Below are 12,034 nucleotides of genomic sequence, written 5' to 3'. Positions count from 1 at the left end.
TTACTTTCCTGCCTGCACCAATCGGGCTTACTTTTATGCAACCCTGTATCCCCTTCCGGTCAGTAGATTCTCTTTTTTCAATCACAGCCAAGACTCTGATGGGAACAATATATACCCTTGCCTTCTCTCTCCATTTTATCATTTACTATTCATTCAAGTCATTGTGTTCTGACCTCTGTCCATGTCACTCCGTTCAAACCACTCCTGCCAATGTCACCAATGACCTCCAGGACATAGTGAATGTCAATAGATGATTTTCATGCCCTCGTATACCTCTCAGTCTGGACACAATTGGCCACTCTTCTTTGAAATCTGCCTCTCTTGGCTTCTGCTATTTCCTGGTTTTTCTCTTCTTTAGCTGTTCCTTCTCAAATTCATTCAGAGGCTTCTCCATTGTTGCTTACCTATGAATGGATCTGACAGGCAAATCTGCCTCCATCCAGACCTCTCTGTGAACTCTACATCTAAATTTCCACCTGCCTTCTGCACATTTCCACTGGCTCTCTTAATATGTCTGAATCTGAACTCCTGGTTTTCAATCTAAACCATATTAGGGAATATTTCCTACCAGTGTTTCTTACCTCAGTGAATTGAACAAACGTTTGCACAAATATGAAATCAAATAGACATCTTCAACATCTCTCTCCATCACCTTCTGAACTGTTTGCATTGATAGAGTTATGGCGCTTAGAAATTATTTTCTAACCTGAGAGTACTGGGTACCTGATCTCACCCATTTCAAGAGGCAGTGGCTCCCTTTGGAAAACAGCATGGAGGTTCCTCAAAAAGTTGAAAACAGAGCTACCCCATGACCCAGCAATCGCACTACCGGGTATTTACCCTAAAGATACACATGTCGTGATCCAAAGGGGCATGTGCACCCCAGCGTTTATAGCAGCCATGTCCACAATAGCCAAACTATGGAAAGAGCCATCAACAGATATATATAATGCAGCCATCAAAACCCCCTGAAATCTTGCCATCTGCAATGACGTGGATGGAACTAGAGGGTATTATACTGAGTGAAATAAGTCAGGCAGAGAGAGACAATTATCATATGATCTCTCTGATATGAGCAATTTGAGAGGTAGGGCAGGGATTTTGGGGGTAGAGAAGGAAAAAAAAATGAAACAAGATGGGATCGGGAGGGAGACAAACCATAAGAGACTCTTAATCTCAGGAAACAAACTGAGGGTTATTGGGGGGTGAGGGGGAGGGACAGGGTGGTTGGATTATGGACATTGGGGAGGGTATGTGCTATAGTGAGTTCTGTGAAGTGTGTAAGACTGATGATTCACAGACCTGTACCTCTGGGGCAAATAATACATTATACGTTAATGGAAAAAAAAAAAAAAAAGGTGGTGGTTCCATGCCTGAAGAGGCAAACTGAAAGGATTTCAGGCTACTGCAACATCCCCCCACAACCACCAAACTGACCATTTAACTCCTAGAGCAGCGGTATCTTACAGAGAGAAGCTTGCCTTGTCCCCATCTTCAGCTCTGGAGCCCTGGTTTGGAGTTTTTGCTGGGAGAGAAGCAGTCCATGAAACAGATACTCCTGATCTCTTTCCAGAGGAACTGACTTCATTTGCAACAGAATGAGGAACAGTTCAAGCCTAAGGGCACTTGTACAAAAGGTAGAGATCGTGGTAAAAGCCAATGTGCTGAAGTGAATAGCCATCTTGAAAAAGAAGAGCAAAGCAGGAGGAACACACACCTATTTCAAAACTCATACGAGACAGTTTGGTACTGTCACAAGGATAGACATACAGATCTCTGGAATAGAACCGAGTGTCCAGAATTAGACACACACATCTGTGGTCAGATGTCTGTAAGGAAACCATGACTATTGAATGGGGGGGAAATAATCTTAACAGCTGGTGTGTGGACAATTACATATCCACATGCAACAGAATGAAGGTGAATATCTACCCCACACCATATTCAAATATCAACCCCAAATGTATCAAAACCCCACATATAAGAGCTAAAACTATAAAAACCTTAGAAAAAAACAGCAGCAAATTTTCATGACCTAGGTTTTGGCAATGGAGTCTTAGTTATGACACTAAAAGCAGAAGCAACAAGGAAAAAATAGATAAATTGGACTTCAAAAAGTAAAAAGAATGCAGAGAGTATGAGAAAATATTTGCAAATCATATAAATAAGAGTCTAGCATCCAGAATATGTAAGGTACTTTGACAACTCACAAAAGAATTTTTAATGGGCAAAGGATATAAATAGGTATTTCTCCATAGATGAACAAATGATCAACATGAAAAGATGCTTGACATCATTAATAATCAGGGATATGCAATCAAAACCACCATGAGATACCACTTCACAAGTGATAGGATGAAGAACTACGATAATGACAAGTGTTGAAGAAATTGGAGCTGTGAATGTAAAATGGACAACAGTGGTTCCTCCAAAAGGTAACACATTATACACGAATGTTTATGTCAGAACTAGTCAAAACAACCAAACGGTGGGAGCAACCCAAATACCTATAAACTGTAATGGATAACCCTCACCCTAACCCTAACCTGTACAACGGATACTGTTGTCATAAGAAAGAATGAATTACTGGCACTTGCTATAACACAGATGAACCTTGAAAACATTATGCTATATAAAAGGAGGCAGATACAAAGGGACACATGTTTTCTAATTCTATGTTTCTGGAATGTCCACAACAGAGAATCCACAGAGACAGAAGATTTGTGCTTGCCAGAGGCTGGAGGGAGCAAGGATATAGGGATGAGAGCCAAAAGGGATAGAATTTCTTTTTGAGGTGATGAAAACATTCGGATGGTAACTCTGGTGATGGTTGCACAGCTCTGTGACTATAATAAAAACAATATATGGTCTGTAAATTGTGTCTCAATAAAGTTGCTTATAAAACATGAAAAAAGAGAGGACTCTTCCATGCAAATCCAGCCACCCCCGCAGGCAAAGGATCTGAACAGACCGTTCTCCAAAGTAGATACACAAATTGTCAATAAACACATGAAAAAAAAAAGTCCTCTAAATCATTAGTCATCAGGGAAATGCAAATGAAACCTCAAAGAGATGCCACTTCCACACAGTAGGATGGCCATACTCAAACAAATGTTGATGAGGATGTGGAGAAATTACCATATAACCATGCAATTCCATTCATAGGTATATACCCAAAACAAATATAAACAGATATTGGAACAAATATTTGTAAAGGAAGCAGTATTCACAATAGTTTAATATCCATCAAAGAATAAGTAGATAAATCATAGTATACCCATGTAATGGAATATTATTTGGCCATAAAAAGAAGGTAGTATATGTGCCTATCTAAACAAACTTCAACATTCTTTAACAGATACATTAAAATACAACAAAGTAGCATTAACAGTGTCTAGTATTCAGAAGAAGCAGAAAAATATGACTCATGTACAAGAAAAGATAAAAGTCAACAGAAACAGCTATTATCAAAGGTGAATTAGCAGATAAACATCTTAAAATAACCATGTAACTGTTATCAATATCCTCAAGGGTTTAAAGGAACATGTGAACATAATGAGAAGAGCAATAAAAGATAGATATAAAAAGAGCCAAATGGAATTGGTAGGGATGAAAAATAGAATATTAGAAATGCAACCTGTCCTGGACGGGATCAGCAGAAGATTAGGCTGCAGAAGATCACTGAACTTGAAGAGATACCTGAAGAAACTCTTGAATTTTAAGCATGGTGCGGGGAGGAGAAGCCTCCACAAATAAAAATGAACCATTTCAGTCACTTGTGATACAATATTAGGAACTATACTACACATTTAATTGGGACATTGCACCTAATAGTAGAAAAATATGCATCTTTTCAAGGGTACACAGATGTTGACCTTGATAAAGGTCATAAAATAAATCTCAACAAAGTTTAAAAGATTGAAACCATAAGCATATGTTCTTTGACAGGAAAGCAGTACTTAAGTCTAAATGCTTTCATTGTAAGAGAAGATAAGATATCTAACCTACCGTAGGAAACCAGAAGATAAAGAGCAAAATAAATGAAAAGCAAGTAGAAGGAAAGGAAATAGTAAAGAGCAGAAGTCAATGAAATAGGAAACAGAATATAGAGAAAACCAGAAGTTGGTTTCTTGGAGCAGATCATCACCGCTGATAGCTCTCTAGTCAGAAAAAGGAGAGAGAAGACTCAGCAGCATCAGGAAGGACAGTGGGCACATCACTACAGACCCCACGGGCATTAAAGGATAATCAAGGGAGAGCATGAACAACCCGATGGGTCTATATCCGCTGCTGGCTGAAGGAGAGGAGGACAAGTCCTTAAGCAGGAAACAGCCCCCATAATATTCGAGCTTCCCCAAACCAGAAGAGCTTTTGCCTGGAGTCTTCAACATGTCCCCCTTCGTCATAATATTCGGTCGATGGGTTTTTCTAGTTTGTTATTGAGCATCTTCTCCGCGAAGGATCCGCCTCGCTCCTCTGGAGGTGCCGTGGCCCACGCTCAATCCTGTCTTCGGACCCGCTTGGTGGCCCACGGCCCTCTCGCCCCATGCTCTGGCCAACACCCTGGGGCCTCGCAGCTTCAAACTCCACCTCACAATGCTGCGTCTCTGCGTCAGGCTGCAGGGCCAGGCCTTTCTTCCGTCACCTCGGGGGCTCCACCTGTTACCTGAGGTGCCACCCTGGCTCAGTCCGCCGGTCCGGAAGAGGAGGGACCAGACTCCAGGGCCATCCCCCTCGTGGCTGGCAGTCCGCGACGCACCCATGGGGTCGTCTGCGTCCAAGGCTGCCCTCGGGGCGACCACCGATGAGCCTATGGAGCCCAAGGCGAAACACCTGGCGGGTGAGTAGGAGGCCTGGGCGCCTCTGGTGCCAGTACCCTGCACCCCTCTCCCGCACCCCTCCCCCAACCCTCTTTTTCCTACAGCAGCATTGACAGGAGATTGAATTCTCACCCCTAGTCATCTTGGGAGGGAGCCTGGAAGAGAACCACTGGTCGTTTTAAGTCCAGCCTCGGAACTATTTACAAGCTATTCAGAGAATTTAGGACACACGAAATGGTGGAGTAACAACCCAGCCTTCTGAAGAGTCTAATTTCAAAGCCCAGACCCCTTGCGAATCATTACATTCAGCAAGTCTTGCGAAGTAAAGGAAGGAAAAGTCTATAGAGCTGATCATCCCAGAAGCAGTCTTAACCTAAGGTCAACGAATAGGCTTTAGAATGTCCGACAACATTCAACAGCACCCCTGTGAATGTTTTCAGGGGACAGAATTTTGAGTCTTGAAATTATCTGTGGCTCAAAGACAGAACAGACTCTCAGGCTAGCCCTGCCACCTGCTGTTTGAGTTCACATCAAGCACTGACTCTATAAACAATAGGTGATTTTGCCTGTATACATAAATCCCACTGCTTTTGAAAGCTTTATAGCCAAGTCACTCTTATGATCACCTCCTTATTTTGATATTTTGCTTAAAAGCTCTCCACTGATTCAGTATGTACCAAAATTGGCTTCCCAAGACCTTTTGGTCTTGAACAACAGTTAGCTACATGAACAATGTATGGAACCAAAGGGGACACTTGATATACCAATGGTTCAGTCCAAAGGCTGAAATAGTGGAAAAGTGGAAACAACAAACTTACAAAGGAAACTAACCAGACAGAGGAAGGAAGCTGACTTAGAGAAAAAACATGACAGAAGCTCATTCTTCATAATCTTAATCATGGCAGAGCCACTGGCATGTAGTATATATACACTTAAGTGAATGGATCTAGGTTAAGGTCAGCCTAGTGACCCTTCACTAGCATATTTGCTAAGCACCCTCCTCAGAATGTGAACATGCTGATTAAGAAGTGCTGGGGATGAAGTCTACAACAATGGAAAAAATGCAATTATGAAAGTTAGCAATTGGGGCACCTGGCTGGCTCAGTCAGTAGAGCATGTGACTCTTGATCTTGGGATGGTGAGTTTGAGCCCCACGTTGGGGGCAGAGTTTACTTAAAAACTTTTTTTTTAAAAGAAGAAGCAACAAAAGCTTAAAGGATGCAAGCAAAGGGCCAGACATGGGGTGACACTACACGGAAAATGCCTGACTGAACCTTCATGTAATGACACTTTTCTTGAGGGAGGCAGGATGACATAATGGTCCACATCTTGGTCAAAAGAGTCTGATTTCAAATACCAGCCCTGCCACTTAACTACCTGTATGACATTGCGTATGTTACCTTCTTGAGTCCTAGTCATTCATTTAACAACTATTTACCGTAACTCATTGTATGCCAGCCATTGTGCTGGGTCTCAGGGAGACCTGGTGTCCAAAATGAACACAGGCCCTACCCCCACCAAGTATACAGGACAATAGCATAGTGGGCCATTAACTATCAGGTCCCGTACATCAGTACAAATTGTAACACCTGTAACGAAGAAAATGTTTTGGACTATTCCCTTCGTCATTTCTGACATTTGATTGCTCTGTATTTAAGTTAAAGTTACCAATTTTGGTTTGGAAAAATTATTTCTCATTTGTGTCTTAATACTTGCCACTGTCTCTCATTCAGACCTCATTCAGTACATAAATGGAACAAACATGAGCGTGGATCATTTGGCTGATGTTCTTTCTGAAAAAACCGGGAACAGCAGCTGGGTGGTAGTATTCAAAGCCCTGGTTACTGTCCATCACCTTATGGTGCACGGAAATGAGGTGAGAGCGCAGATATTCGACTGGTAATCATCTCCGTACGGAGAACGGTCAGTACACGACTGCAAAATATTCTTGGTATGTCAAGGTTTATTATCTGTTACTTTGTCACAAGTGGGGGAAAAGAACAGCAGTAGCTACGAAAAGGCTGATTTTTGCATTTTTACTGAGGAGTATATCTTGGCAATCAGTATTGGAGGTACACTGTTTCAGCCACTAGATAAGAAAGTGGGTACTAGAGTGGACATCTCTCTCACTTCCTTAGACTCTTTTGACCAGAGAGAGAAAACCCTCAAAGGTGTATTGCTTTACTTTACCAGGAGAAACCAGGTGCCTGAGTGGATTACGTCAATACTTGTCCACCTGTCCCCACATACACTCTTTGTATTTTACAGAACTGAAATGTTCTTGAACATCAAATTATTTATTCGACTCTAAGATTTTGTCTCAGTAAGCTTTGCATTAAAAAATTAGGATTTAGAAAAAGGTTGGGGGGACAAACCATAAGAGACTGGTTTTTTTTTATGATTTTATTTATTTATTTGACAGATAGACAGAGAGATCACAAGTAGGCAGAGAGGCAGGCAGAGAGAGAGGAGGAAGCAGGCTCCCCGCTGAGCAGAGAGCCCGATGGGGGGCTCGATCCTAGGACCCTGAGACCATGACCCGAGCCGAAGGCAGAGGCCCAACCCACTGAGCCACCCAGGCGCCCCCATAAGAGGCTTTTAACGTTAGGGTTAACTGAGGGTTGATGGATGGAGGTGGGTGGAGGGATGGGCTAGATGGGGGATGGAAACTAAGGGCACTGCTGGTGAGCTCTGGGTGTTGTATGTGAGTATGGGTGTTGTATGTTGTATTGGATCACTGAATTCTACTCCAGAAGCTAGTGTTGCACTGTATGTTAACTAACTAGATTTTAAATACGGTACAATAAAATAAAGCCTTTTGAGAGAAATAACATCTTTTGGAAAAAATAGAATGACATCTTCATCTTATTCCAACATACAAAAATAAATTCCACACAAATGAAACACCTGTAAGTGCAAAAAGCTAAGTTTTAAAATCGAAGAAAACGTAGGAGAACGTGCTTATGACATTTGAGTAGGAAAGACACCATAAAAGTTGGAATAAGATATTTCAAACAGAAATATTAAAGAAAAAAGATGAATATTCAGGATTTGTGATCAGTATGAAAAAAGCAGTATAGTGGAATAGTGCACAAGACAAATGAACAGAGAATTCACAGAAAAGGAAACCAGAATGGCTGAAAACCATCTGACAACGTGCTCAGATAAACAAAATTTAAAATGCGTGACAATATGAAGAGTTGGAAGGTCTTGAGGAAATGAGAACTCACAGACCCTGCGGATGATATGGAATTTATGACTGGGGAGAGGAGAACATTGAGACATGTTTAGAAAAATTGAAAATGCCAAGCCCAGTGACCCAGCAAATCCACTTCTCATAGCATATTTATAATAACTAAAAAGTAGAAATCACATAAATTTCCATCAGTACAGAACAGATCACTAAAACGAGGTGCATATGTATAATGAAGTATTATATAATGTATACCGATAAGGCTAGATCTCAAAAAGAATGCTAATAGAGGAAGTAAGTTGCAGAATGGCATTTAGATATAATATTTATGTAAATTTAAAAATACTGGGACAAATAGATCTGAAACTATAAAGAAAATACACTGTAAAGATTTATATTATTAATTATTAATCAATGCTCAGGAAATAGAAGCTATATGATAGAATTATGTCAACTATGCATTCACAATGATAAACTCATTAAAGAGCTCTATTTGTGGACAGAAGCTAACTTTGTAATTTGGCACATTTGACAGCGTTTTATCCAACATCTTGCATCTAGAAACTCCTTGTTTACTTTACACAACTTCCTGGATAAAAGTGTCATAGAAGGTAAGATGATTCTTTAATGGAAATACTACATGTGGCAAGGAGGGAAATGCTCTGTTTTGAAAACCATGCCTGGGGGCGCCTGGGTGGCTCAGTGGGTTAAAGCCTCTGCCTTCGGCTCAGGTCATGATCCCGGGGTCCTGGGATAGAGCCCCGCATCCGGCTGTCCGCTCTGCGGGGAGCCTGCTTCTTCCTCTCTCTCTCTCTGCCTATTTCTGATCTCTGTCTGTCAAATAAATAAATATAAATTAAAAAAAAAAAGAGTTTCTTAAAAAAAAAAAACTCTTTGAAAACCATGCCTGGTTAGAACATGGGAGGGCTGGGGAGGGCTGGTGACGGTGGGATGGGCAGTTTCAGGAAAGTGGTAAGAACTTAGGATAGTCTCTGCGGCAGTGGGAAGAAGCTGATAAAGTTCATTTATTCCCTGTGTTCATGAATGTCACCAACCTCACAAGGTGGTTTCGAGGCCTTGAGGAACTAAGCAATAATCTTGAGCTAGAATCTTTAGCTTTTGTGCTTGGAAGGTTTGTTGAGGTCTATGGGGGGAAGTGAAATGGTAGCTCTTTGCATTTACGTATACTGTAAATGGTTCATGTTGGTAAAACTGGAAATAATGACGTGTCATTCATGTTTAGGCTACACCATGTCAACCTTCATCAGACGATACAGCAGGTACTTGAATGAGAAGTCTCTCGCGTACAGACTGATTGCATCTGACATCACCAAAACCAAGAGAGGGTCAGTAAATACCACTGGCTTGTAGGCGAAAATATGGAGTTGACCGAAAACACAGCTTTATTTAAAGATGCTGATGTCATCTCTTTTATAGGACGGACGGTACGATGAGAACTATGGATACAAAGCAGCTGCTAAACACTCTTCCAGTCATTCAAACGCAGTTTGATGCTCTTCTTAATTTTAATGTAAGAGCTTTATGTATCCTTTTTAAACATACAGGCCAAGGACACTGTTTGGCAGTGATGGGAGAAGGAATTGTTTTAAACTCTTCTATTTAATTTCCAGGCAAACCCCGATGAGCTAACCAATGGCATAATACATGCTGCTTTCATGCTTCTCTTTAAGGATTCTCTTCGCCTCTTTGCAGCCTACAATGAGGGTATCCTTAATCTGCTAGGTAGGCTAAAGAAGGGACATTGCTTAAAAAATAGACGGGTCAAAACCTTTTCTCTCTACGTGTAGACTAATGTAGACTACTTTCGTGATAGATTCAAAATAGAGGACCCTTTTAAGATCATATATATTTAAAAACGAGACATTATATTTCTTTTTTGGATTAAAGTTCCTTGACTAATTAGCCACTGAGCTGTGTATTTTTTTTGTATAAATGCCAATTGATATTTCTGGGAAATTTCTGTCCTCATTTAGCCCTCATGAATGATTCATTTAATTGGGAGTGTTCTCCAAGCTTCACTGATGAGAACTTGAGGTATTTCTTACGCTGAAGGAGTATCCTAGTACGTTTGTAGAGTTATGAAAGAGAAGGATACACAGCCCCTTCCCTCAAAATCTTCAGATCTTGATGTTAGTCAATAAGATTACAGACTGGAAGTTGTAGAGATTAAACTAAACCAAACTCTCTGGATATGCGATTCAATTCTGGGTATCTTCCCAGCCTCAGTGTTTGGCATGTGGTACTTCATAAAAATCTGCTGATTATATGGATTGAGCAGTCTTGTTGCTTGCTAAGACAGAAAATAACTGGCTTAAATCTGTAATTGTTTTGAACAAGTTAAAATCATATACAGATTCAGCTGAAATTAAAATTATGAAAATGGAGTGAAACTGGAAAATTGCTGAGATACTGGCTCCTTCATGGTGATTTTTTCTAATTTTTAGACAAATATTTTGATATGAGAAAAAACCAATGCAAGGAGAGTTTGGATATTTACATCAAGTTCCTTGAAAGAACAGCCAAACTGGCACAGTTCCTGAAAGTTGCAGAGGTACGGAAATCGATTTCTACCCAAGGATTTTCTGGATTTTTCCCCTCCCCCCACTGCACAAACACACAGAAATTGTTAGTATTTTGAACTATTTTGTAAAAAGTAAGACTATACCCTAAAATTAAGTAGTTCAAGGATTTGTGTTTGTAGTTGTGAAGATAACTGTTGCCAGAAACTGGGCCTCATATGACACACATCTTTCCAGACAGTGGACAATACGTAGCACAGGTCTGTTATCAGCTGAAGAAGGGAACACATTTCCCCTGACACTCAGAAGAACCCAAGCAGGATAAATACATTGAACTTCTGAAAACCAAAGCAAACCCAACAGAACACAACAGAAACAAAACATGATATATTACTCAAAGGAGAACAACAGTATGAACATCCAAAATACAACTTGGCTCTTTCCAGAACCACAAAGATGCAATATCTGACAAGAGTTCTCTTCGAGGGTTATCCTTAGGATGACTATAAGTTTGGGTTTAAGTGTGCAAGGCATACCTTTGCTTGACATGTTTTTCCTGACCAACTAGGTACTAGCCCAGCAAGGCATTCATGCTCCGGGAGTATTTTCTCTTTTGTGTGCACGTTGGTCTTACAGTTACTTTTCTTTGTTGCCACTCCCTGTTGTAATGTGTACTCCCCGTTCGCTTGTGAATTCAGCAAGTTGGAATTGACCGGAATGACATTCCATATCTTACACAGGTCAGTGTATCTTTCCTACGTGTTTAAATGACTTTTTTTGTCATTAGGTATATGTGTTTATTATATTAATTGTCATCTGAGACTCCATCCTTTGCCATAAATTAACGTATGTATTTTCATTCCCTCCTGACACACACACACACATATATACATAGACACGTGTTTTCTGAACAGGTCTTTGAGCTGTTGGTTCTGTAAAAGAGGCCATTCCCTGCTGAATGTTAAATGGTGACTCATAGTCTAACAACTAGCCCACGCTCTTTACGTGGACAGAACTGATTAGTGGAAACAGCAGAATATTTGGAATCTTAGGCAACTCATTTCCATTCTCCGTGGCTCACTTTTGCATCTGTAAATTGTGTATAATTCTGTTGTCTTTCTCATAGCAGTCTTATGAGAATCAAATGAGCTCAGACTTTTTCCTTCCCTAGGAGCTGCTCATCAGGAATCTCTCCCTGGCAATGGGTGGGGTATGAGGTCGAGGTGTGGCTGAGATGAAGGTCTGGCGAGCGACTCACGCAGCCTGCTTGTGCCTTTTGGACTGGCTTGTGCTCTGTCCCACATGTACCACAGGGCTTGAATAGTAGGGCTGCTGGCCTGGTCTGGGCCCCCTCCAGGGAGCCCTTTCCTGCTCTGGGCCCCAAACTAATGTGGCAGGCTGCTAGGTCATCTGGGATATGCGTCAAAGCATTCTTGCCCTGGTGTGGGAACCTGCTGTCTTGGGAACTCAAAGAGGCCTAC

The 12,034-nt window shown here is 41.1% G+C and overlaps 1 protein-coding gene across 5 annotated transcripts in view; it reads left to right on the top strand.

The window, feature by feature from the left end:
* Window positions 1-4,665: 4,665 nt before the first annotated feature.
* LOC309856017 (phosphatidylinositol-binding clathrin assembly protein-like) overlaps window positions 4,666-12,034 on the top strand; it is a 34,475-nt gene continuing 27,106 nt past the window's right edge. For 4 of the 5 annotated variants that reach the window (XM_082716656.1, XM_082716655.1, XM_082716654.1 and 1 more), the window contains exons 1-8: window positions 4,666-4,840; window positions 6,554-6,696; window positions 8,549-8,624; window positions 9,257-9,359; window positions 9,451-9,544; window positions 9,645-9,756; window positions 10,479-10,585; window positions 11,252-11,293. In XM_082716656.1, coding sequence (XP_082572782.1) covers window positions 4,762-4,840; window positions 6,554-6,696; window positions 8,549-8,624; window positions 9,257-9,359; window positions 9,451-9,544; window positions 9,645-9,756; window positions 10,479-10,585; window positions 11,252-11,293 — 756 coding nt within the window. In that variant the 5' untranslated portion in view covers window positions 4,666-4,761. The remainder of the gene's footprint in view (window positions 4,841-6,553; window positions 6,697-8,548; window positions 8,625-9,256; window positions 9,360-9,450; window positions 9,545-9,644; window positions 9,757-10,478; window positions 10,586-11,251; window positions 11,294-12,034) is intronic. The other variant, XM_082716657.1, reaches the window with a different exon arrangement.

Source organism: Mustela nivalis (assembly GCF_964662115.1).
Source record: "Mustela nivalis genome assembly, chromosome: X".
Taxonomy (NCBI): Eukaryota; Metazoa; Chordata; class Mammalia; order Carnivora; family Mustelidae; genus Mustela; species Mustela nivalis.
Note: the sequence above shows the minus strand (reverse complement) of the source record. Positions and strands in the feature narration are given on the sequence as shown.